This window comes from Hipposideros armiger, unplaced genomic scaffold, assembly GCF_001890085.2.
Source record: "Hipposideros armiger isolate ML-2016 unplaced genomic scaffold, ASM189008v1 scaffold_49, whole genome shotgun sequence".
Taxonomy (NCBI): Eukaryota; Metazoa; Chordata; class Mammalia; order Chiroptera; family Hipposideridae; genus Hipposideros; species Hipposideros armiger.
Genome location: NW_017731399.1, coordinates 4,494,352 through 4,521,624, shown reverse-complemented (window position 1 = coordinate 4,521,624; position 27,273 = coordinate 4,494,352). Strand labels below are relative to the sequence as shown.

The 27,273-nt window shown below is 46.7% G+C and overlaps 1 protein-coding gene across 11 annotated transcripts in view; it reads left to right on the top strand.

Moving 5' to 3' along the window:
• The window catches only part of RGS6 (regulator of G protein signaling 6), a 490,473-nt gene that overhangs the window by 445,329 nt on the left and 17,871 nt on the right, over nucleotides 1-27,273 (top strand). For 10 of the 11 annotated variants that reach the window (XM_019640416.1, XM_019640419.1, XM_019640410.1 and 7 more), the window contains 2 exons: nucleotides 6,918-7,104; nucleotides 23,816-23,905. In XM_019640416.1, the coding sequence (XP_019495961.1) occupies nucleotides 6,918-7,104; nucleotides 23,816-23,905 (277 nt within the window). Of the gene's footprint in view, nucleotides 1-6,917; nucleotides 7,105-23,815; nucleotides 23,906-25,257; nucleotides 25,411-27,273 lie in introns of those variants that run through there. The other variant, XM_019640417.1, reaches the window with a different exon arrangement.

The following is a 27,273-nucleotide window of genomic DNA, read 5'->3' as shown; positions in this document are numbered from 1 at the left end:
TCAGGCTTTTTTTTTTGGTAAACAGATGTAAAAGCAGAGACCTATGGAGAATGTAACTTATCTAAGACCTGTTAGTAATCTTAGGCAACCTGTGGCTTCTCAGTGGGTAAAACGGAAATCTCAGTGTTTTCTTGGTAACAGGTTTTCTTTTATATGCAGATTAATTCCCATCTTCCAATATCATTTTTTCTAAAAGTGGCTTTATTAACTTTTTAAAACTGGTTTTTAACAAGCCAGAGCATACACTGTGGGCAAAGGACTGCCCACTCCAGTGTTAATGTGCAAAAGTCCATGTTATTTATTTGGAATGAGAGACCATATCAGTTCCATGTATCAATCAAGTGATGTTTATTACACACCTATGCCATCTCAAGCCCCACGAGAGGCTGCTGAGGGAGGCAAGAAAGTCAAGATGCTTGATCTTCGCCTGCAACGACCTTATAGGTCCTTGAGGAAAAAACACAAACGACTCTTACATCATTAAATGAATATAAATGAGTATAAAATCTAAGAACCATTTTGGAAGTGTTTCGAAAAGGAAGGGATGAATGTAAGCCAGAGCAGGCAAATGATAAGCTGGACTTTGAAGAATACACAAGTTACTGATACACAAAAACGAAGGAGCGAGTGTTCTGAGCTGGAAGACCCTATTCACAAAGGCGTGGCAGTGACTATGGTCTGAATATGAGTCCCACACCATAAAGTCCCAGGAGGACGTGTAGATGCCAGTTAACTGTATGTATCGATGCCTTTCCAGGAGGCTGTATGCCTGCTGTAAACCAGATAAGGTGGAATATCTGATTTCAGGTTATGACAAGAGTTTCTTACGCTGAGGCATTATGCTAAATACACCTCAGAGCTTCATTTCAATTCCTAACCAGGTATTTCTAACCAAAGGCTTGACTTTGAAACTCTTCATTAGGGTGGTATTCAGACCAGCCTTGCACAGTGTGCCTGGACGTGGGTCCTGCTTGGAAAGCCATGCCCTCTGTGGCCAGCACGATGCATCCAGGCAGCCTGTCTGTGTGGCCAGTTCAGCCCTAGGTCCCACCCCTGCTTGGTCCCCATCAGCCTCCCCTGGGAGTCCTTTCCATCTCGCCTTCTCATCCCTGTCTCCCCTGGGTCCCCACGATGGAGTGTTACAGGGGCCACCTTCACCTGAGTATTTCTCAGCCCGTGAGGGACCTTATGGCCCTCTGTCACCTGCATCGTTACAGAGACTTTGAAGAATGGCCACAGGGTTCCGGTCATTGTGAGGGGCCTGGGAGCAGCAGCGTCTTTGGGCTTGGCACTGCTTGGCCCAGCCTGAGTGTAGCCACAGCCACATAATGGTTCAGACTAGTTTCACAAAATACACATTATGCGTAAGGGCTGGAGTGCATGGAGGAGCGTGTCCCTGGCAGGCGTTCAGCACCTCCTCTGGTGCCCCTGGCAGGACCCTCCTCCCTTGCCAGGGGGACAACATTCAATCTTGGGTGAAGAAGTGTGTGTGAGCATGTGTGAGTGTGCTGGTGCCTAATCTACACATGGATGCATGAATCCAGGCTTAAAGAGGAATCCTTCTGATCCATGACGGCAGTGAGGAAAAAGAAAATAGAACAGACGGAGATTTAAAACAGTATTGCCCAAGAGCTTCTAAAATCCTCTCTGGAGGTCCAAATTCCACTTTTATGATATTCAGCATAATTGGATACATGGGGACGAAGCTCAATTTTAAATCACACACCTTCAGTCACTCATAACCAGGTGGTTTCTCCCCTTTCCCTTTGTATTCGTTCCTTCAGCCAAAGATATTGGCTCAGCACCTACCATGACCCCGGTCCCGGAGACTCAGAGTGGAATATGTTTTACCCCTTGTCCAGGTGCGGCCCTGCAGGGGTACCTCCACCGTGGTCCAAGTGACGGCTCCTGAAGCTATGCAGTGTGGCACAACCCAGGGGCCCTGCCCATCTGTTGTGTTGGCCATGCTGGGGTCGTCCCTTTTCCCCAGGATTGGTCAAGAGCCCCAGCAACTGGCACTGGAGCATAGGGGGAAAAGTGAGAGACTGACCAGGCCTCAACTGGATACATTGCAAAGGGCCCCTGCACGTCCGTCTTCCTGTGCTCCATTGCATCTCTCCAATGAAAGGGGTACTATGATCATAACATTTTTGTACAGTATCTGGAGCACCGGTTATGTAGCCAGGTGGTTGCATTTATGTCAGAGCTTCAGAATGCAGAACACAGGAGCTCCAAAGAGACATAGGTGTTGCTGTCACCACAGCAAAGGGTCACCCTGGATCCTTTAAGGAAAGATGCCTATGATAATACCATGTGCGTTGAAGTCCTCTTTGTTCGTTTTTCTTTCCTTTTCGGTGAGCCTGTGAGATGACGGAGGCATCATCTCCAGGGCCTGGAGGGGGCATGGCCTGCACACATTGCTGCAGACCGTGTAGCATGTGATAGCACTCTCTCTGCAGCACCCTGAGCTGAGCCCAGGGTCTGTTTGGACTGGGTGGGCCAGGGAGACAGCTGTTTGCCTTTGGAATACATGTGGCCTCTCCTCCATAAGGTGGGTGCCGCCTAGTTCTGAAGCAGGGAGTTCCGATGAGTTATCTGACGTTGCCCTTCTCCCTTCTCTGAACGTTTTTCCAGAATGATGACAGGAGCCCCTTGCCACCTTTGCCCCCTCTCCATCTCCCCTGCACACATCTTTGTCCTCCGTGGCTTGACACCCTCTGCCACACAGCAGGGCATGAGTTAAAAATCAAAACCCACAGCAAAGAGCGTGTCCCGTACATTTTTTATGAGCTGCACCGTCTCCAGAGAGGATGGGGTTGTTCTTCTAACCTGCAGATTGATTATCCTGGTTCCACACAATGTCAGCTGAGGGGAGAAGCAATTAAAGAGAGCACAGGGGAGTTGACAGATTTGCCTCGAGAGCCCCCATCTCCGACAGTTGCCCCAAGTCCTAGAAAGACCTCGAAGGGTTCACCAGGCCTGGTGGGATTCACCACTAACCAAACACATGATTAATCGAGACGGAAGTGACTCACACAATGCCGTGACAATCTGTGGCATTTCAGCCACTGCCCAATGAACGTAATTCAACTTCCGTGGTATACTGCTGATGGCGTTATTAATGTCAGCCCCAGATGGTTTCAGCCCAACCAGAGCCTAAGTCAAGTTGGATGCCTTGTTTCTGAGTCTCTGTTGACCAGCAGAGGGCACAGAAACCCTTCCTTCTGCATGGAGTTTGCTTTTCTCTGCAGACGAACTAAAAACTGGATTTTTCTAACCTATGAAAATCCTACTTTATGAAAAGCTGTGTAAGCTAGGAATTGAGGAGCTGCCCAGACCTCCTGGCAGAGCGGAGAATGACCAATCACTGCATGGGTTCCCTTGTTCCAGCCAGCTGTAAGGAGAAAAGCCCATTTCCTGTCAGCATCCAGGAGGCCACCTGGGGCAGCCCCGGACCACCCACGAGTCCCATCCACTGCTGCTCCACCAGCCTGGTGGTGTCTGAGTCCAGGCTGTCTCCCCCTAAGGCTGGTGTCTGGCCTGCATTCCTAAGCCAGGGACACAGATCACATACCGAAACACGGCCAGGCAGGACAGGTGGTCTCCCTGATACCAATGAGTCCTTGTGGCCTGCCAGTCATGACAGCCCTTCTGCTGCAAGCCACAGAGGCTTAGTGCAGGATGGGTGGGTTTGGTGCTGCTGCTGACATCCTCCTCCCTGCTGGCATCCTAAAGGAAGAACAGTACCTGCTGGCTTTTGATAAGAATAGAAGCTATACAAGCCTCAGTGGGCCTCCCAGCATTAGTAAATGTGCTGAGGGAAGCTTCTGGGGCTCTTGCAGGGAGAATGTGGCCGGGCAGCCAGGGCTCAGAGCTCCGGCTCAGGCCTGTGGGCTCACAGATGGCAAACACAAACCAAAGCCTGTTCTGAATCTCAAATTGACACAAAGGTTCTTCAAAGCCGGTGATGGTAAACACAGATGGGATGTCAGGATGCTGTTGTGACAGCACTTTTGCTGTCACCTGAGAGGGCTAAGGCAGGTCGTCTCCAAGGCAGACAGAAGGGCGAGAGGGTCTCCATGTGTGCAGGAAGCGAAAACTACCCTCTAGGGAATGTCATCCTTCCCCCCGCCCCCTCCTCCTCTGGCGTTGTTTCTTGTATTTGTTTTTCATTCTTATTTTTATCTGATGAAGGGAATCTTTTAATTTTTAATGCAAAAGTTTATTAAATTTGATCCTGAAATTTCCATTTACATCAGCTCCAGACCTTCTCTAGACCCTGCTGAGTGATGTGCATTAATGTGGCTCCTAAGTCATTCTGCAAAAGGGACCCTGAGGCCTCAGGAACCGCTGGGAACCTGCATAGCTTGGAAGCTACTGGGTCTTCAGGGCCTTACCAAAGGGGCTCAGTGGCTCCTCCTCAGAGCAGACCAGAGCAAGGAGCAGAAGGTGACAGAGGGGAGACACTGATTGAGGGGGGCAGGAAAATCACCAAGGTGTCTTCCATTTATGTGACAGACGGCAGGGTCTGGTAGGCTTGGAAGGACCCTGGCCCAGAGAAGTTGCTTCCGGCCAGGAACTCGGCCCAGAGGCGACTCCCTGAGGGAGGGCTGTTCTCCCATCTTCCCAGCATGTGACTGCAGAGGACTTACTTAGTCTTTGGTGAGTTGCCCATTCTCACTCCTTCCAGTCCTTTGAAAAAATCAACACCAGCTGCCTCTTGAGAGCTGGCTTCCTAAATTCCACCTGCCTGTCAAACACTGCCCTTCCGGTGAAGAAAGCCTGTAGTGTCATCACCGGGTGACCATTTTCACCTTTACACATTCAGCCACCTCCTTCATTTCATGGCAGACTCAGCGGGTGGGACAGAGAGACCTGAGGGACCTAGGGAATGGGCCTGAAGGATGGAGGAGACCCGCTCCCCAGCTGAGTTTCAAGGGCCTGCCTGCACAGCTGAGCAGCTTTTTTGGATCGTTTCAACCTCACACCCTCATCCCTCTGGACCCTGCTTAAAGAACCATTACTGTTTTCCTCTCCCCCGGCATCCAGAGGACACGCGCACCGAAGACCCGCAGCAGAAAGAGAGAGGGCTGGTTTCAAAGGGCAGGTGACCACAAATGGCAGTGGCAGGAGCACCAGGCAGTGTTTGCTCAGGCCACCTGAGAAGAAAGAGATGAAATTCAAGGGATCGTACTGTCCCAGTGTTGAACCTGTGACCACCACGCTGACCCCTCCACAGCACCCATCACGGGATCTGAAAGCATTTCAGACTTACACCCGGATGGGAAGTCCTTCACATGTGTGTCACATATCCCTCCACCCACTTTGTACCCGTTTTACAGATGAGGAGAGAGACGCCAAGAAAGGAACAATTCCAAGACAGCAGCATAGCCAGGGTGAGGACAGAACTGTGCTTCCTGACCTTTCGGTTGAGTGAATCATTAAGTCTCCTTGCCTGCCTTTCACTCATGCCCTTCAGGATCACCAAGAGAACCAGGAGGGTTTTTTTAAGGAGATTATTAGAACCCCAAACGGCAAATCAGGGGAAGAGTCGGAGCCCACGATGCACACCCACACACCAGTCTTCAGTCCTCATGGAAATGGACCTGCATTACCTCGGTTGGCCACTGAGTGGTGCCTTTGAGCCATGCACTTGGCTCTGAAGACATTTCTCTGAACAGCAACAGAAAAACATACTTAACCTTTCAAAAAACAAGAAGTACATCTTACTTTGGGTGAAATTCAATGATGGATTGAATGCACTTTCCACCATGTTGTTTTTCAGCTTCTCTTGTCCCTGCCCTTTTGTGACTTGACTGTGGGATTCCCATGACTATCACACATAGTCAGGGCCCTGTCCTCACATCTCATTGATGGGAAAACTGGCCTGTCTTGTTCACAGGGCACAGGGTGCCACCCACACCTGGGCCCTGCTGAAAGCCTGCCCCAGGGCTGCCTTGGAAACCATCCTCAGGACCTGGGACCTATTGTCCAAGCTTTGGCTCCGGTTGCTGCTATTCTCAGCAGAAAAAAGCTCACACCCAGCTCTCCCCACAGCTGCTGCCATGCTGACACTGAGGGATTCATGAGAGGCAAATATGGAGTGAGCAGGAGGTTTTTTCTCCAGTGCTCCCTGGAGAATCTTTTGACAGAGGTTCCCCGTGTATGCCCCTTCAGTTGTGTTCCAGATGAGCTCATCTTCAGTCCGCAGACATTTATTGAGCGCCTATTATATGCAAGCAACGTGCCGGACACTGATGTTGCAAATCGACTTAGTTTCCCCATCTGTAACATAAATAGCTGGGTCCTTCCAGCTCAAATACTCTTTGCGATGCCAAGATTCTATCTGCTTCTGTTATCTCTCCTTCGTTTTTGATGCCTCTAACTGATCCCAATCAGATATGACAAAGAAATTCACCTTTGTCTGTGTCATGATAATCTATGTAGAGCAGTGGTTCTCAACCAGGGGACATTTTACCTCCCAGGGGACATTTGGTAATGTCTGGGAACCTTTTTGGTTGTCACAACTTGGGGAGCAGTTGCCACTGGCATCTGGTAGTTGGAGGCCAAGGTTGCTGCTAAACAGTCTACAATGCACAGGGCAGGCCCCACAACAAAGAACTATCCAGCCCAAAATGGCAATAGTGCTGTGGTTGAAAAATCTTGACATAGAGGGAGAGCTATCTCTTCTTGGTAACCAGAAGCGCAGTGATCTTCTAATGGGCACTAAACTTTTCAGTTCCCCACAACAGTGGAGCACCCTTTGTGTTTTCAGCCGTCCACCCGGGTAGTAGCTGTAGGGAAGGCTGGAAGATGCGGCAGCCTGAGTTCCATGGGATGTCAGTTCTGGGACCATGTCTAGCAGAGTCCAGACGCTAAGCCCCCTGGAACTGACGGTCTTCATACTTCCACTTCAGGTTCTGGTTGGCTGTCCAAGATCTCAAGAAACAACCCTTACAGGATGTGGCCAAGAGGGTGGAAGAAATCTGGCAAGAGTTTCTGGCTCCAGGAGCCCCAAGTGCAATCAACCTGGATTCCCATAGCTATGAAATAACCAGTCAAAACGTCAAAGATGGAGGGAGATACACATTCGAAGATGCCCAGGTTTGCTTTACTATTTGAATGGCTCTATCAAAAAGTATTCATTTGCCCACTCCACCTCCCCAACCTTTAACATGAGTCCAAGGCATTGTGTATAGTTAGAATTTCAGGTTTGATTATTTATAAGGCCATCCATGGAAACCATTCCAGGTAAGTACACAGCGAAATTCCAGAAGGATTGTTTCCCTAGATTAGTTACATTTCTACATAGAAATAGAAATTTACAGTTATGTGTGTTATCTTTACCAGGAAATTTTCAAAGTGTTTTACTAAATCCGAAGTCCCATAAGTTAGTAGTAGAATCTGGAAACCATAACACATCAGCAAAGTGGGTCTAGCTGGTAGGGCCATGACTCAAGTCCACATCTAAGCATTAAACCCACACTCATAACCACCTCCCTACACTGCAGCCATAATACGTTCCAAATATAGTAGTCCTCCCTTATCTGCAGGGGATAGGTCCCAAGACTCCCAGTGGATGCCTGAAACCACGGATAGTAATGAACTCTCTATGTATTGTGTGTTTTCCCATACAGGCATACCTGTGATAAAGTCCAATTTATAAATTAGACACAGTAAGAGACTAACAACAACAATACTAAAATAGAACACTTATAACTATATACTATCATAAAAGTTATGTCAGTGTGTGCTGACACTCTCTTCTCTCCAGTACTTTCTATAGTTTTCAGGCCAACCCTATCCCTGAATCTGTTTTACCACCCCTTACTTGCAGTAAATGGCTTGGGGTCACTCATTTCTGGAAATCCCCTTGCTGAAGTCTTCCTATAGGCTCAACATGTTGCCGCCAATCGAAACACGTTTTCTGTTCATCTCCCATCCACAAATTTAATGTCCTTTCCATCTTAACTAAGCACTCATCACACAGTGTGGCTGTAATTATTGCAGCACGAGGTACAACAGCAAAACTAGCACACCTTTCTTCTTCCTTCTTCACAATTTCACAATAGAAGATTCATTCTCACCACAGCTCTTAGCAATCTCAGCATAACAATTTTTTTTCTTTCCTTATTCAGTTGAGAGCTTTCACCTTTTCCCTTAAAGGAAGCACTTTCTGGCTTCTCTTCGGCATATCTGAATTGCCAGCATCACTACTCTTGCGCTTTGGGGCCATTAGTAGGTAAAATAAGGGTTACCTGAACACAAGCACTGTGATACCGGAACAGTTGATCTGATAACCGAGAAGGCTATAACTAACAGGCGGGAACTGTATATAGTGTGGACACGCTGGGCAAAGGGGTGAGTCACGTCCTGGGTGGGACGGAGCAGGAAGGCTCCAGAGTTCATCACGCTACACGGAACGGTGCACGATTTAAAACTTACGAATTATTTGTGTCAGGAATTTCCTATATAATATTTTGGACCACGGTTGACCGTGGGTAACTGAAACTGTGGAAAGTGACACCATAGATAAGAGGGGACTACTGTATGAGGTTACTATTTGGGGAGCACCTCCATATTCCAGGCCCTGTGCTATGTGATAACATACCACAAAGAACGACCAAAGCCCCTGCTCTCAAAGAGGTTACAGGTTAGTGAGGGAGAATGACAAGAAAATGGGCAGTTTCTCCAATGGACGAAGTGCCTCAAAGGGGTGAGCTCTAGGGTTTAAGGACGCCCACAGGAGGGACTCCTAACCCGGTAAGGCACAACTAAGGCACAGATGCTAGTGAGGCTGGTGAGAGAAACAGAGGCCACATCAGCTACCCTGAACTGCAAGCTTTATGCTGAGGGCTGGGCGGTACCATTTCTAAAGATAAGCATCACGTCCATCCGTTTCTTAACTTCCTGGACCCTAACTTTTATTTCCTCTCGTTATCCTATACCCGGTGACAGGGCTTAAGGTTTTGCTCTTATCTCAACTCTTCATTTCTCTCACCTCAGGGGTCCTGTAAAGAATCTGAGTGGTTTGTGCTCTCACAGATACCACCGTAGTCCCCCCCTTATCTGTGGTGTCACTTTCCACAGTTTCAGTTACCCACGGTCAACCGTGGTCCAAAATATTATATAGGAAATTCCTGACATAAATAATTCGTAAGTTTTAAATCGTGCACCGTTCTGTGTAGCGTGATGAACTCTGGAGCCTTCCTGCTCCGTCCCATCCAGGACGTGACTCACCCCTTTGCCCAGCGTGTCCACACTATATACGGTTCCCGCCTGTTAGTTACGTAGTAGCCTTCTCGGTTATCAGATCAACTGTTCCGGTATCACAGTGCTTGTGTTCAGGTAACCCTTATTTTACTTACTAATGGCCCCAAAGCTCAAGAGTAGTGATGCTGGCAATTCAGATATGCCGAAGAGAAGCCAGAAAGTGCTTCCTTTAAGGGAAAAGGTGAAAGCTCTCAACTGAATAAGGAAAGAAAAAAAATTGTTATGCTGAGATTGCTAAGAGCTGTGGTGAGAATGAATCTTCTATTGTGAAATTGTGAAGAAGGAAGAAGAAAGGTGTGCTAGTTTTGCTGTTGTACCTCATGCTGCAATAATTACAGCCACACTGTGTGATGAGTGCTTAGTTAAGACGGAAAGGACATTAAATTTGTGGATGGAAGACATGAACAGAAAACGTGTTTCGATTGGCGGCAACATGTTGAGCCTATAGGAAGACTTCAGCAAGGGGATCTCCAGAAATGAGTGACCCCAAGCCATTTACTGCAAGTAAGGGGTGGTAAAACAGATTCAGGGATAGGGTTGGCCTGAAAACTATAAAAATTACATGGAAAGGTGCATCTGCAGATGAAGGAACTGCTGTCACATTTCCAGCACAGTTGCAGAAGTCATTTAGATTTTGGTACTACCCAAGGTTTCAGGCATCCACTCGGGGTCTTGGAATGTATCCCCATGGATAAGGGGGTATTATTGTATTATCTGATTTAGGAAACTCAGAGGCACCGATGCAAATGATGGCATTAGAACATAACCAGTGTCCCTGGTCATCCAGATTTGCCTTGTCATTTGCTCAGAGCTTTAAGATGGAAACACCTACTAACCTTAACACTGTAACTATCTTTTCCTTCACCCTGGTCATGAACTCCACCAAATGCCTGTACCAGGCAGATTTTGTTCAATGGAGTTCAGTGTCTTTGCATGAAATCATCAGTCCCTCACATTCTTTGCAACTTCAAAGAAAAATAAGTCCTGAGAAATCTTCTTTGTTTTTCCCTAATAGATTTTTGTGTGTATATGTGTCTATGCTCCCAAGTCCATATTGACGTATCCTGGTGACGAGAGGGATGGAGAGGCTCCATGGGTGACAGAGAAGCTCCCTAGATGAGTGATCTAAAGCCCAAAGCTCCCCTCTCCATTATTTCTGAAACATAAGAAATGGGATACTGGTCAGAACTATGATGCACTAAGCCTGGCATTAGCTCTCTGAGCATAACATCAGAAAGCATTTGTTTTAATGTTTTGTTATGAAACTTGTAAACATGGTGGAAAGTGGAAAGAGCAGAACAACAAATCTTTATGGACCCTCTTCCAGCCTCAGCAAATCATCAATACAAGACTGACCTCGTTTTATCTGTGTCCCCACTTTTTTGCTTACCACTGGGTTATTCTGAAGGAGATATATATATATATATATATACACACATATATATATATATATATATATATATCTCAAGACATATCATTTCATCTGTAAATACTTAGGTATGCATCTCTAAAAGAAACTGACCCTTCAGTTTTAACATCACCACTATGCCATTATCACACCTTAACAAAGTAACAATAATCTCTTAATATCATCAAATGTCAGGCAAGTTCCATAAGTGCCTTTCTTTTTAACCCTTATTTTAAAATCAGAATCCAAATAAGGGCTACACATTCCGGTAGACCGACATATCTTTTAAGTGCCTTTTAACCTACAGGTTTCTTTTATATCCCCCTCCTCTCCCTGCCCCCTTGCAATTTATTTGAAGAAGAAATTGGATTCTTTGCCCTGTAGAGATTCCACAGTCTGAATTTTTCTGATTGCATCTCTGTGGTGCTTTTTTAACATGTTCCTCTATCGCCTGTATTTCCTATAAATTGGTAATTTGATTTAGGTATTTGATCAGATTTATGTTTGATTCTTGTGGGTAACACTACTTCATAGATTTCATCGTGTCAGAAAGTCTTTTCTCTAGTCATCTCTCTTTTTTTTTTGGTATTGGCAGCCACTGGTGTTTCTTGCTTTTATATCCATTAGTTAATTAGGGGTTATAAAATGGTGATGTTCTAGTTTTATTTTATTCATTTATTTATTTTTAACCTGAGCCATCCTGCCACCTGTTGGCAGCTCAGCAGCTGCTCAGCTCGGGCCGGGCATCAAACCGCTGTTGCTCAGAGCTCAAACTCTTGAGCGAGCTCTTAACCAACTGAGCCACTCGGCCAGCCCCAAAATGGTGATGTTCTAATCCTATCATTCTTTCCTCATCTGTTAGCTGAAATACAAATACTTGCATACCTCTACTATTTGATTATCTAATAATATATTTCTTATAGGAAAAATAGGATGAATGTTTGATTCTTTCTCTTTATTTGCCAGTTTTCAACATAATGAGTGGGTTACTATTATCATCCAATGGTGGCCAGTTAGGATTGCTTCGTTGTGTTTTTAGTATCTTTGTAAGTTCATGGGTTTAAATGTTTTTGATATATTTTAACCATTTTGTTTATTATTTTTATTGATGCTTGGATTGTGCCATTTCTGGCCAGTTAGCTCCTCCTGATATGACTCTAGTAGTCTGATGTCATCTAAATAGCAAGGAAGCAAAGATGTTCTAGGCCCCACCCCAGACCTGAAATCAGCCACTTCTCCAAGGATTCCTGGTTTCTCTTAGAGGGAAGTGGTTTTTAGATCCCATAATCTGGGCACTTAGGGGTGCTCATTGTTCCTGGGTTGGTAATCGGTTCTCGGCCTTTTTAGTGGACAGAGCTAGAAAACAGGTGGTTGTTGTTTGTGATAAAAATACATCATGAGTTCATACTGATACTTTCTATTCAAATTGAAAACTACAGGGGATTTTTTTTAACCTCTTCTTTCTTATACCTGTGTCTCCTTTCTCTATGCCGAGAACCTTGGTTCTCAAGGATGCCATGGATGATAGCATTGGTACGTGATGTAATTGCTCTTTAGCTTTATCCTGCTTTACCACAGAGCAGCCTCAAAATGATAATGCCAACACTAGCAGCAACAGTATGATTATTGCCTGGTTCTTTCATTGCTGTATAGTATTCCATTGTGTGGGAGCACCATAGTTTAGTCAGTCAAATCCTCTCTTCTTTGATACTTACGGTGTTTCTAATTCAAGAAAGATTTGATGAGAAATCTTTGGCAGTCAACAGGTTGTGCCTTGACAAGTTTCGGAATACACAGCACAGTGCTCTGCCTTTCTTCAGGTACTCCTGAATACATTATATCTCATCCTTGAGGTAGACCAGTCATGAGGATACCTCATCATGTGCTAGGATTGGTCTTCTATGAATTAAAACAAAACACTCTTCCTAAAACAATTTCTGTTTTCAGCCTGTTCCCTCTTGTTCCTTAAGTGTGTTTCCACCATAAATGTACTAAGTGTTTCTGACTAGTGGTGTGACCTAGGGCAAGTTACTTAAACTCCCTGAGTCTTCCCTTCCTCATCTGTAGAACAGAGATATCTGTGCACAGGGGTAGAAAGGGGACTTGGTGACGTGAAGCATGTCAACAATTAAAAGTAATTGGCTCTCAGTAAGATAGGACACATATTCACTATTTTACTTTCCTAGTGTCGGTAATATTATTTTTTTATACTTTTATGTTTAACATGTGTGCTGAAAAAGTTCAAATAATTGCATGTAACCCTAGCACCCAGAGATACCCTATTTTAATGTATTGTCTTCCTCGATTTAAGTGTGTAGGGTGATTATGCAAATAGGGTGATTCTGTAGCCTGCCTTTTACACTGAACCAGGGGTTGGTTAAAAAAAAAAAAAACTAAATTAAACTTTGTAAAGAGCCAGATGGTATACATTTTAGGCTTTTTGGGTCATATGGTCTATGTCCCTACTACTTAATCCCGCCATACAAAAACAGCTATGCTGTAGCAACAATATAAACAACATAAATAAATGGGTGTGGCTGTTCCAAAAAACATTATTTATGGACACTTAAAGATCAATTTCAAATATTTTTTCATGAAATAGTATTCTGCTTTTGATTTTTCTCTAGCCATTTAAAAATGTAGAAACCATTCTTAGCTCACTAGACATAAAGCAATCGCCAGTGGGCTGGATTTGATTGACAGGCCGTCGTTTAATACCCTTATGCATGAAAATCATTGAAACACTTCAAGAAGTCCAGACAGATAGAAGATAGAGGGTTGGGAGTGATTAAGCTTCAGTTTATGTGGGAAAGTGGGTTAGAGAAGACTTTATCTTGGTGCAGTAACAGCAACACATCAACCCGCGAAGGTTTCTGCACTGGGGTTGAGTGTTACAGAGAAGTCAGGCAGACCATTATATTCACACTGCCTTCCCCATCAGGCCAGCACTGCTCCCTGCACCTGCTCCAGAGGTGCAATTCAGAAGTTTCCAGGTAAGGAAAGGAGGTTTTAAAATCCTTAGCAGCGCCTGACCAGCCAGGACCTGCACTCAGATCTCCCGACTCGCTGGCCAAAATTCTGCTGCTCAGATCACACTGCCCCTGGACGGTTAGTGCCAAGGGCGTGGTTGGCATGCTGAGAGCTGGAGAAACTGTTCCCTAGAGAAGGGCCCAGAACTGGGGAGCAGGCTCTGATCCTGCTTCTGCCATATGCTTTGTCTAGGTTTATACATTTAAGTCCCTTCAGCTAGCTCTCCTCAGTTTGCCCGTCTGTGAAATGGGAATCATAACACCTAAGCCCCTACCCCAACTGGGACCAGGAGCTCTGTGTGGCTTCCTCCGCTGGTCACAGTGGTTCTCAGAAGCCCCCCACAGTGGTCAGAATGCCGTCGGAAGTATGAGTGTGTGCCCTATTTTTAGGAGTCAGTAGCCAGAAGAAGGCTCAGCCAAATGTATGGGTTCATTTGAAATGGGACGGGGGTAGGGTACAGGCTCTCTCTGAGGATTGTGGGTTTTATTTGACCACATGCATTGTTATAGCAAAGTTAATTGCCTGTGTTTGCTTCCTGTGGAAAGATTTCACAAGATACCCTGTCAGCATGGACCCAGCATTTGCATTTGTATTTTGCTGATCCATTTGGCTCTTTGGAAAATTTGGGCCAAGACCAAATCTTCCATAAAGGTCTGTGGACTGTGACCATAGCCCCCAGTTGTTTGCTGTGTTGTTCCAATTTCACAGATTTAGCCTTGTGAGAGGAGAAAAAGAGAAAAATGGGCCATAATTTTTTTTTTCCTTAAAGGACTCAGTCCCTTAGGCTAGGGGTTGAAATCTCTGTTCTCAGCCATGGGGTATCAGGGGACCTGCCTTGCCACCCACTCGCTGTGTGGTCTCAGGCAAGGATCTTGATCTTTCTGCCCTAGTTTCCTCATCTGTAAAATGGGGATGATGTCTTCTCGACAGCCCTCTAAGGATTTTTGAGAAATCAGATGAGCTAATAGCCCTGAAAATTCTTTAAATAAGTAAAAAGTGCTATATATTGATACATGTGCACTCACAAAACTTAGTGATTTTAGTATTTCCTGAGGTCTCATAAACCCAAGCTAGATCAAAAAAGAATTCTCCCTGGAAGATATCTGCTCTTAGAGGGAGTTCTTGGGGGAAATTTTAGAAAAAGTATGTAGGAGCCAAATATGGGGGGCCTTGAGTGTCATCCTAATGAATTTGAACTTTTCTACCCTGGGCAGTAGGAAAGCATTGAAGGCTTGGAGCTAGAAGAGGGTGAATCAGATGGTAGTAGGCACAGTGAGCTAGAGCCAAGAGAGATCTGAATCTCAGGGCACGTAGTCTAAAGCTTTGCTGGCGGTTTTTTGGAGGAGAGCATGAAACCACAGGAGGCACTGAGAACCTTAGGCTTCCTCTGAGGGCATTCGCCTCTTTCCAGAGCCTCCACAGGCTGCAGGCGGAAGACGGGAGTCAGCTGGCTGGTGCAGGGGCTGCCGAGCTTCAATTTTTAAAGTCTCAGAGTATCCAAGGATGTTCCAAAGACAGTGTCCCTGGGTCCATTCAATTCGTCTATCTCCCCATCCATCCATTTCATGAACATCCATTCTCCCATTCGAGTTGGGAGACCTTGACCTACAGGCTATGAAATTCTACACTGAGGGAAATTGCAAAGGAAACAGGAGGCCCAGATGGCTTTTTGCCATTAGGCGGAGCTTGTCTAAGAGCACATTATTCTTTACAAACAAAACAAAACAGGCCCAAGAAAACACTCCACTGAGATTGGATTGGATTGGAAATCTGTCCATCAAATGGATTGACAGTTGAATCGGGTGGGCAAACCCAACCCACTGGCTTTGGTCCCTGCTGGATCCCATGTAGGCTTGCTAGCTGTCCAAGCCCCACTGCTTTCCTGACCTGCAGTAGCTGCTGAGACAGCTCACGTTACCCCGTACCTGCAGCGTCTGAGCCTTCCAGCACCTCTGCATATAAAAGTGTTTTGATGGGAGTAGGCATTTGGTTTTTTTTCTTTTATAAGTCCCTATGGCTCTAAAGTAATGCTCTGCACATGGCTGAGGTTTAAAAAAAATTTCCTTGACAACTCAGTCCAGGATTATAACACTCACAGCTATACCTATCATGTAAAACAAGGGGGCAATTTGTTCCTTGGCTTTCCACTCTGAAAAACCTTGCCAAACAACCTTGGGGAGCACATACAGTAGGTGATCTAATAAATACTGATTAAATTAAATGTCTATAATATGCCAATTCAGCAAAATTTGGAATAACCATAAAGGCCAGATGTTCTAGGCTCTGGGAATACAGAGATACATAGGAGGGCTGCTTACTTTAAGCAGACCTCAGCCTAAGTTACTGAAACTCTACTTGGCCATCGTCCATGCATGGAATGATCAAAGAGCAACCTCAAGGCCAAAATGAGGTCAGGGTGATGCAAGAGCTGAAAAATACACCCTCGAGTCTACACCCACCTTGAGCAGAAAAGAAGCCTCTAGTCAAAAGTTTCTATTATTACCTAAACTTAGATATTTAAAAGCAACTTGATTAAGGAATGCAAGGCTTTGTTTAAACACTAGAACCCAGTGGAGCACGTGTTTATGTTCACCCCCCGGATTACCCAGAAGTAGAAGTCTCCTAGCCTGGTGAAAGCTGTTCATCTTTGCCCCGGTGGGGGAGTGGTGGCATTGCATGCCAGTATCACAAGACTGGACCAAGTTTCCTGATATTAATCCTCAATTGGAGGGCATTTCCTGGTGGACTTCCCATGCCAGACATATTTTCATAAAGAATACCACGGCACTGCTTGCTCCAGGAGTTACTCATTTCATCCTGTGGGTGGTTTTATTTTAGGGACATGAACAGCAGAGGGAGGGATGTATTTTCAAAAGCACAAATCAGTTGTTTGTGATCGGGTTCTGTTTATTACCACACAGACTAGTCGTTCCTAAAGAGAAGGCGTCACAGAACTAAATTCCACAATGCCTTTGTTGAGGCTTCAGAGCATAGATTTCTTGCACCAAGCTCTGTGACCTTGAAGAAGACAAGGAAAACACCAAAGTTAATACCCCTGATATTTGGGTAGGGAAAAGGCAATATGCAAAGCTGTCTTTGAAGCTACTCTTATCTAAGGATAGGGATTGAACAGCTTCAAAATACTGTGCCCTTTGGTCACTAAAATTGAATGTGTTTATCCAGATGCTTTGCAGGGTAGAGGCAAATGATAATTTACTCTTACACTCTCTTATGACTAGAATGCTGCATTACTTGGAAATAGGCCCCCATGTCCGGTTAGAAAGACAAAAAAAAAAAAAATCCAACTGAGGCTTCTCATTTAAGAGCCACATGATCCTAGGATGGTCATCCAAAGCTCCATCCATAGGACAACAAGCTACTATCTTAGACTCAAGTGGATGTCCATATTGCCATGGTGCCTTTTCTATTGCCTCTTTGAAGTTTATTAAGCAGACACTGACTTAGGATCCACATCAACTCTTTACCGCTGTGCAGTTCCACCCTCTGTCCTGCAGGACCCATGTTGAAGAAAAGACCTTAGCCAGCCATGCCTGAGGTCTGAAGACCTTTGGTTTAAGATATTCAAGAGTCTCTTGGAAGGTGAGACTCAGAGATCTTCTGATGACTTTCTTCGATACGGACTTGCTGCATATGACTTCCCATGGGCCCCAGTCAGCCCTCAGAGCTTTGCCACGTTGGGACCCCCTTTCTGGTATGGAAGATGAGTTATACCAGGCCTGCCAGGTGAGAAACCAGAGCCTGTGTCATCCTGGGTGACCTGACCGTTACCTGATGGTAGTGAATGGTTCACAAAAGAGAATAGTGAGTAGCTGCTGCATCTACTACTATAAGATGACTCAGATTAGAGGAGGCCTCTAACATTTCTGCTGACCACATGTTGAGGACTTTGTTTGTCTCAGCATGCAACACTAACTCCCCTCAAAACCCTAACTCAAGGACAATGAAAAGTAGCATTTTGCAAGGGAAAAGTGTGAGCTTTGGGGTCACACAGTTCTTGGTTCAAATTCTATCTCTGTACTTGAGTAACTCACTTAACCTTTCAGAGTTTCAGTATCCTCATCTGTAAAATGGGGTTATTTAAACCTAAGCACCAATTCAAAGCAAACAACTGCAACTAAAATAATACATCTGGACTGTGCTCCTGAAACCTCTGCTTCACCTTTTCTCCTCCCCCAAAGACCCTCTGGTCTTTAGTCTCATCCCCATGTGACTGGCAAGGACAGTCACACCATGAAGGCCGGTGATTATTATTACTTTGCATGTATATAGTTTTCATAGTGCTTTCACTTATATTTCCTCCTTTAGTTGTATGATAGGGCTGGAAAAGGGTAGAATCAGGACCTGACTCCAAGCCTGGGCTGCCAGCCCAGCTCCCCTTCCACCGTCCCACACAGCAGCATCACATTCTGCCCAACAACCTCATCTTCCTCCAAGGGACTACAAGGTACGCAACAGTTCCCAAAGTCTAGATCCTGTTCCAGGAAGCTCGAGTATGGGGGGCAGAGACGAGGCAAATACATCTGCAAGAAGAAAAATAGGGCACTTGAAAATCACAAGAAGGGCTCTTGGCAGCTGTGCAATGCTTCAGCTGAGTGGTTTCCCACTCCTGGAGGACTTTCTAAAGCTGGGAAATGAGAGCTTAGCTGTTTTAGGAACCCACAGCAAAAAGGAGACATAAGGGTGTCCTTAAGCAGTCCAGCTGCTCCAGCATGCTTAGGGCCCAAGGCCTTAAGTCTTACTACCTTTGTCTTACTACCTTCCCAACACTTGCCAGGGTCACTGGTTTGTCTAACAATAAAGAAGATTTTCAAATGAGGACTATCCCTGTAAAATATTCATGTGCAGCCAGTGTGGTTTTGAGACAGCTTGCACTGCTTACTCCCTCCAGCTCCCACATGTGTCATGGACCCTACTGATACCAGTTGTCTTTGCTTCTACCTTAGCTTCTCAGGCAAGCAGAGCTTCCTGTCCCAGAGCCAGGCCCAAGGAGGGAAATGAGACTGGAGAAGAGATCCCCCTCCAAGAACTGTGCCTAAGATGGTCAATATGATTTAGAGCCCTAGAGCATCAGTTTCTCAACCCACGGAGAGCTGTACTCACCCTCCCTGGAGTGAGTGCCTCCCCCTGTGTCAGGAAGGCTGATGTGGCCCCTGATAGTTCTGCTTATTCACAGTCAACTCAGTCATCGCTTTTTTAGGAACAGAGAGGAGGGAGGGAAGGAGGAAGAGAAGGAGGGAGGGAGAGAGAGAGCGAGGAAGGGAGGGACGGAGGAAACAAGACAGAGGAAAAGGGATGAAGAGAAGGAGGAAGAGAAGGCAAGAAAAAACAAGACAAGAAAAAGCAAAGCAAAGAACAAACTTCTTTTTCTCTAGCCCCTTAGGAATTCTCCTGGAAGGGGCTGGCTGGTTTTGCCAGTGGCTCTCTGGCTCTGCAGATTCTGGATATACATTTATTTCCCTTAAGACTGGTTGTCTGCAGAGCGGGGGAAACAAACCAGAACCCCCACCCCCACCCCAATAAATCAATAGAGGTCACTGCCAAGAGCTTTGTACACTTGCTGTCCCTGGCAGTGATAAACTCATTGCATTTGGGAACTGGCCAAAGACCCTAAGTCCTATCTTAATTCTTATTCCCAGAAAAACCTCAGCGCTCTAATCACCCACCCCGTTTACTGTCTTTGTGTTTCCAAGACAAAGCTGGCAAGGAGGAAGGAACAGCATTCCATAACTGGGTACATCAAAGGCTCCATTTCTTCGCTTGGGGGAGGAGAGGAGGGTAGAGAAGTCATGGATCTGTGGACTGTGGGAAAGGAAGGCCCAGACCAGAGGAGCCTGAAGTCACGGGCCCTGCCAGGGGCACAGGGAACCTGCAGAGGTTCTTGCATTTTGTTTGCCTCAGACCATGCTTTGCATCTGCTATCGTTGCTTTGCTGCTTGTTCCCTCAGAGGGTAATTTGAGGCTGTCCTGACGACAGCCACAGGCGAGCAACTGGGTTGGCAGAGTAAGATCACTGTATGCAGCACAACACCGACAGGTCATGTTCTCACCCCATGCTGTCTCCCCACACCACCCCCACCTGGGATCTGGCTTTGCTGTCAGCCAGATGACATGGGGAGGATGACGTTGGCACCAAAACTGCTCCTCTGACCCACATCGACACCCTCCCCTGCTGGAGAGTGGACCACCACTGTCTGGTGCTTCTTCGTCCGTGTCCCCGGATTGTCCTTTGTGCATTGGTTGACCAAATTACACAGCAGCAAGACCATTCTTCCACCCTCAGTCCCCGTTTCTCTCTCTCTCTCAAATCATCTTACCTTGATGAGGGCCCTTCTGTTTGATAGACAGCCATCCCCACCTCTGGCAGGGCAGGTCATCCTGTTTACACCCATTCAAAGCACCCTCTACTTGCACTTCTTTGTAGCCCTTAGCTCAAATACACCCCCATATTTACAAAAGCAACATGCAACCCTACTAATAGGCATGGGCCCAAGGAAAGGAGCAGAATGAAATTAAATAGTGGCTTGGGTCTGAGACAGCTTTGATAGTGGTAGTCTATGATCTTTGTGCATCCATCTTGCCTAATAAAATCTAAACGTCATGATAGCAGGGACTTACCTGTCTGTCCAGGCTGTCATCTCAGTGCCTGACACCATGCCTGGCACCTACTAGATGCCCAATCAATAACTGCTGAATAGTTTTGTGATTAAATGTTTAGGCATCTGCTTTATCATGCTCTTCTTTTAATTGATAAGTTCTTTCTTTCTTTTTTTTTAACTTTTTTATTGGGGAACAGTGTATTTTTCCCAGGACCCATCAGCTCCAAGTCAAGTTGTTATCCTTCAATCTTAGTTGTGGAGGGCGCAGCTCAGCTCCAAGTCCAGCCTCCGTGTTCAGTCTAGTTGGACTGGGTTCAGCCCACCATCTCATGCAGGAGTCAAACCAGCAACCTTGTTGTTAAGAGTGCGTGCTCTAACCAACTGACCATCCGGCTGCCCATTGGAAGCTCAGCGGCAGCTCAGCTCAAGGTGCCATGTTCAATCTAGTTGCAGGGGGCGCGGCCCACTGGCCCATGTGGGAGTCGAACCAGCAACCCTGTTGCTCAGAGCTCATGCTCTAACCAACTGAGCCACCAGGCCACCTGATAAGTTCTTTCTTTTAATTGAGTAGGCTTTTCTTGTCCATGATGACACTGGAGGAATTAGCTAGATCGGGAGTGAAGTTTGTTGCCAAGGCCAGAGGGCTGGGCTAGGGGAGACTTCTGTATTCCTTTGAGGGCAACAGGGGGTATTTTGTGAAACATACCTAAGGATTTAGGTTTCTCTGAGTAGTCAGAACAAGAAGCAGGGACCGGCTGCCTTGGACACGGGTTTAGAGAGGGTCTAGGCATGAGTGACAGCCCTCTTCAGATACTCAGGAGCCACCTGGCTCTGTCAGTCAGACAGAAGTGATGCCTGAGATAAGGAGACAGTTTTTACTCTGCGTTAACATTTGTACCTCAGACTTAAATGTTAGCACAATTTAAAGAGACAACAAATGCAAATGGAGACTGTGGTGTCCCTCAGTCTGGACTCTGAAGCCATTGGGACTGAGCAGAGATGCTCACCTATGGACTTCCTCGGAGCTGAGTGTGATCCCCACTCTCCTTCCATACAGCGAGCAGGAAGGGATCCGATCATAAACCGAAAATAAGTATCCAGCCTGCAAACTTGCTGAACATTAAACTCAGACAAGCATTTCAGTGAACCAAGAAACAATGTAAATTCCACTAACGTTTGACCTTGTGCTAGACGCTATGCGTATATAAGAGATAAAAACATATGGTTCTCTCAAGGAACTTAAGCTAGAGTGGGCTGGATTTTTGTCTGAAATTTGCACAAAAACACTTAGTGAGGCGTGTTCTCGCTAAACGTATTAAATCAGGAGACATCTGAGCTATCACTGTAGGCTCAGATCCAAGCCATTGATTTCACTTGGCTCCTTGCAGTGGGCCCGTCCCCTTAGTAGGGTTGCACCCTGCTTTTGTTAATGGGTCCATCTGAGGAAGAATGAAGCTGATGCCCAAACAGGTCTGCTTGTGGCCCAACTGAAGTTGGGGGAGAGGGATCAATATCAGCCAAGGTGTTTCTTGTTTTCTGCTTTCACTTTCTTTTGAGGTGGGTAAGGAGAGGGTCTTGGCAAGTCCTTGTCATTGTTCCAGCTTCCTCTGGGATGTACCAGCTGTCTGGTCAGCTATCTCTAATATGTGGCTCCCCGCTTCTCCGCTGGGAAGAGTACCCGAGGAAGAGGTCCTTGATGACCAGCTCAGCCTCTCAGCTGAGCACGGCCTCCTTACTGACCAGCTCTCTAGTCCCACAGTTGCTGGGGCTCTTGTCCAGCTTCATGGGATGGGCAATGAGTGTACATGAAGGAAGAAGCTTCCTTGCCAGGCCAGCCTCTGCCTAGCAATCCCACCCTCCCTCCTCACAGGCCCTCTCTTGGGACAGCCACGCTCTCCTGTGCAGCTGAGCTACATTCCATGTCAACTGAAAATTAACCCTTTTTCAGTCGACAAGCTCCCTCTCTTAATGAGCCACGATTTTCCCGCCCTTAGTGAGGATAGATCTGTTAGGAAGGGACCCGTAGGCTCTAGAAATTAGCTGGAAGTCAAGGGTTAAAGTTGTTGCCAAGGCCAGAAGGTAAATGCTCTAGGAGCCCAGGAGAAGAGAGGGTACCACGTCACAGCATCTGCCCTGCTGGGTGTAAGCCTCCGGCCCGGCATATTTGCCCATGTACCCCGTGATCTGGCTCCAAGAGCACCCTTCCAGGATGAGATGGTGGCCCCAACATGAACAACTGATCCAACTGTGTCGTTGCCTGTGGAGTTTTTTTAATTAAACTTTTTTGTTTTGAGATACTTCTAGATTCACGTGCAGTTGTAAGAAATAATAGAGAGAGATCCCATTTACCCAGTTTCCCCTAATGGTAACATCTGCAAAACTATAGTACAATATCATAGCCGAGGTATTGCCATTGCTACATCCACTGAGATTATCACATTTCCCAGTTTTCTTGTAAGTACGTGTGTGTGTTTAGGTCTGTATAACTCTATCACATGTGTAAGATGTGTCATGATACAGAGCTATTCCATCTCCACAACAATCCTTCCTATTGTCTTTTTAACCACACCTCCCTCCCCTCTCTTATCCCTTACCTCTGGCAACCACTAATCTGTTGTCTATTTCTACGTCATATCAAGAACGTTGTATCAATTGGTAACTACAATATGGCCTCAGGGATAGAAAAGACAGTCTGGGGAATATAATCAATAATGTTGTAAATATTTTTTAGGGGGCCAGATGGACTCATGTCCTGTTGGGGAAGACCACTTCATAGTCGGTGTAGAGGCCTGACCACCGCACTGTATTTCTGAAGCTGATGTTGAATAATATTGTATGTCAACTATAATTATATATACATATAGCCACGGGACGTGGAGTAGAGAGTGGGAATGGAGTCAATGGAATTGTAATAGATAAGTATGATATCGGGGGTGAGAGGGCAGTAGATAGGGGAGGGGGGTTGTTACTTTGTGAGGGTGTAAAGGCTAACTATTGCTTTGTTCTGTACACCTGAAACTAATAAAAAAAAAAAGAATGTTATATCAATGGACTCATACAATACGTAGCCTTCTGGGGCTTTGTCACTCATCATAATTCCCTTGAGATTCATCCAAGTGGCTGGGTGCATCAGTAGTTTATCCCTTCTTATTGCTTTGCCTGTGGTTTTATTAATAATCATCAAGCAATATTGCATCTTAACATGGCATCAAGGTCTGATGGGACATGATCCTCAAAGACCTTTTATTCTGTGAGATAAAATATGTTTTGTTTGGTACTTCTGAGTGGGAGAAAAACAAAGCAAAACGAACATGTTGCCAGTTTTTCTAGGTACACACAAGTGTACCTCAGTTCATTTGTTTCTTTCCTGTGTTTCTCAGTTCATGTGTTTCTTTCCCGACGGTGGCTGGTCGGGTGGTGATTCCCACCCTAACTGTAACATTGGCTGACAGTTCTTTTCTGTGTCTTCCGCCTCCTTCCTTCCCAGGAGCACATCTACAAGCTGATGAAGAGCGACAGCTACGCCCGCTTCCTCCGGTCTAATGCTTACCAGGACTTGCTGCTGGCCAAGAAGAAGGTATCTTTGGGAAGGGCAGGCTTGCCTCTTAGCACTGTTGGCCCCTGCCTGCTGCTTGCTGCTGGTGTGAAGCGAGAATATCCTCCCTTGGGTTTTCTTTGCTTTCTCTTCTTTCCCTTCTCTATCTGCTCCCACTCCAATGGAAGACAATTAGGATTCTCACCCCAGCCTATTCCCAAGATCAAGGGTGTGGCAGCCTGTCTCCATGTGTGCATTACCTCCATCTGTGTGTTCTGCCCACAGTAGGGAGTGTGATCAAATACTAAGGCCACAGTGGCTCAGCCCAGAAGAACAGGGCTGGTGGAGACACCACTGAATTCCTTAGGAAGTCAGAGAGAGGCCCTCACTGCAAAGTCCAGCCCCCCCTCCACCACCCCCGCACCACCCCCACAGACTGTCTCTCTGTCCAGCTCAGAGATGAGTATGAGGCAAGGATTGGGGTGGCTCCCTCAAGTGGGCGACCTGGCACCTGAAGTCGTTCCTGGGGCTGTTCCTTTCTTGACACCCGCCACCCATCCCACAGCATTTGTGTTTCCATTTAACCAAGAAATAACTGCATCTTAGCTCCTTCTTTCTCCTCCACTTGAAATGAAGTCATGGTTCCCTGCAGCCCTTGGCATCTGGATTTTGGGGCCAATGGACCGTAAGCGTGCAGGTGGTGAGGGGTGACTGAAGCAGGGATAAACTCAGCTGGGCTTTTGGGAAGAGGAAAGGAAGAGCCGAGAGGGGCCTGGGGTCTGGGAAAGGGGAGGCAGGCGAGATGGCTGATGATACCAGTGTGCCTGCAAACCCTCCGCACTTTTCAGCTCTGATCTGAGGCCCACGCGTGGTTAAGTGTGTCTCTCCTTGCACCAAATTCCATGATTTCCGTGCCATGCCACGTAGGACATACGCATCTGCATCTTTTCTTCTCCCCTCAGCCTTCCAACCCTGGCCCTCATCCTCTGGTTGTCCACCCACCCGCTCTCTGTCGGGCTGCCTCTCTCAATCACACAAGCCCTTCTCTCTGTGTACTGTCCATCTCATGTGCCAAAATCCAGTCTGCATATCTGGTTGGTACCACATAAGTCCAGAGTCTAGAAGAGCATTTATATCCTGCTCTCCTGCCCTGAGGTAGCCCTGAGGACATCCCTGACAGTCTGAGAAAGAGTAGAGGACTTGGGGAATGCCCAGATTGTCAGAAACCCAACTTTCTTGGTTGCCTGCACCCGTTCTATCAGGTGTCACTACTATGATGGAAACTGTAACGCTTGGCCTCTTGCCAACCCCCTTGCAGGAGGATGTAGGTGGAGGGGTTCCGAGGGAGGGGGCTGATTTCCCCACAAAGGTCTCTGATGCCCATTTTTTTCAAGAAAGGTTATAGAGATTTATGGTATCTCCAGCCCAAAGCTCAGGAGAAGATCAAAGTAAGTGTTTCTTATTTCTTGTGGCTTAAGACGCTGAACTGGTCACCATTTGGGGAAATTCTTAGGCTCTAGCAGCCCGAACAATCTGGACCTGTCTACATACCCAAAAGAACCCAGAGACCATTTAGTCTCCTTGTGGGTTTGAGCACAAAGGGAAAACGCACCGCAGCTCAGGGGCAGGGCTGAGGTACCTGTGCCTGCAGGTCCTCCCAGAAGAGGAACACTTCTCAGAGGAGGTCATTTGAGGGAGACGGAAACCCACAGCCTCCCTGTGAAATGCTGTAAATGAAATTCATTAGAATTATCCTCCAGCCTCCAAATTAAGGGACATTCTTAAGGCAGAAAGCCCTTGAAAATGCCAACACCGTTCAATATCCGGGGTTAATTGTTTCCATAAACAGTGATACAACCTACTTTTTCTTTCGTTTCTCCCTGAGAGTCTCCAGGTGTGGACTGGATTTGTAACTCGGCACTTTCAGGTAGGCCTAGAGAATCTTCTGATTTCAAGGATGGGCTTAGACTGTGATAGAAATGGCCAGGCTATAAAAGGTATGTGAGAGTCAACCCCCCTGCTAAACAAAGGAATATGAATGGGCCTTACTTTTCTGCTGAGAAAGGCCGCTGATGGGGTCTGGAGACACAGCCCTCTGATCCTTCATCCCTGATTCACCGTCTATCCTAATATTCCCAAAGATAAGGTTTAGTCGCTTCATCGTACCAGTTTATCAAGGGGCAACTGAGCTGGGTTTTGACGACTCCCCCAGGACAATTAAGTACCAGTGACAGTGGTTTTCCAGGGCAGCTCGGAGAGCCTGTGCAAGGCAGTGGAACCCAAATGAGTCAAACCGATGGCTACCCTCTGTGAGCATCAACTCAGTAGCCAGAGCACAGGAATGATAGGCACAGAATGCTAGCTGCAGGGCCTGGGACCAGCCTGATTTGAGCCAAATGTATGCCACCTGGCTGCCCATTTTATTGAAGCTGAGTTCTGCCGTCCCGAGTGGAGACTTGGTATGGTACCCAGGGCCAAGCGTGGATCCTTGTGCAAGGAAAAAGACCAGCCTGGCTCCGCAGTGCTGTGTTGTTTATGTTGTGTTTTCCTTCTGCGATGTCCTCTCTGTCTTCAGGCAGCCAGCCCTGGGGGGTGGGGGGCTTGACTGCCAAGCGAGCCCTCTGACTTGTCCACACGGACAGATGGCCGCCTTTTGCCTGCCCCCTCTGCTCCTAGCACACCCACAGAAACCTGGCTGCTTCTTAAGTTCCCTAACTTCCATTATTTGCCGTGTGTGTGTGTGTGTGTGTGTGTGTGTCCACACGAGTGTGTATCCCCAATCTTGGGCTCATGGCCCTAGAACAGGGCTCTAGGATAAACTAGCAGGTATTTGGAGTATAATTCTCCGCCCAAGCCCCTTGAACAAGCAGGAAACTTGGGGAGAGTGTCAGGTGCACACCACACTCTCCCTTCCTCTGGTCGTAGTGAGAGAGGAGCCCTAGGGAATGTTCAAGGGCTTTGCCTCCTCTTGCCCCTGAGGAGTATTGGGCAGGCTCTCAGCTAAGAGTTCCCCAGAAGATTCCTGAGCCTCCTGCAGACTGCCTTGAATAACCCGTGGAAGGGATCACCTGCCTGAGTACTGAGAGAATATTTTCTTTCCAGAACACTCCTTCTGAAGCCCAAGGCCTTTTACAAAGGACATGGGTAGATCCTCCTTACTCTAAGGACACAGAATGAGAGCCATTTGGGGGCCATGAGGGAGTCACTGAAGTTAGCAAACTTTCTAGCTGCTTCTGGGCAGGAAAATCTCTGAGAAAGTCCCAGCCACTTTCTGACACCTCGTCAGCATCCCACACACACCCTGTGGGCCCTCAGAGCTAGTCTGTTGTGTGCCAGCACTTGGGGCCCCCAGATGGCTGCCAGGGGCTCCTGCACATGGAAGGCCCATCCAAAGCAGTGAGCAGGCAGCA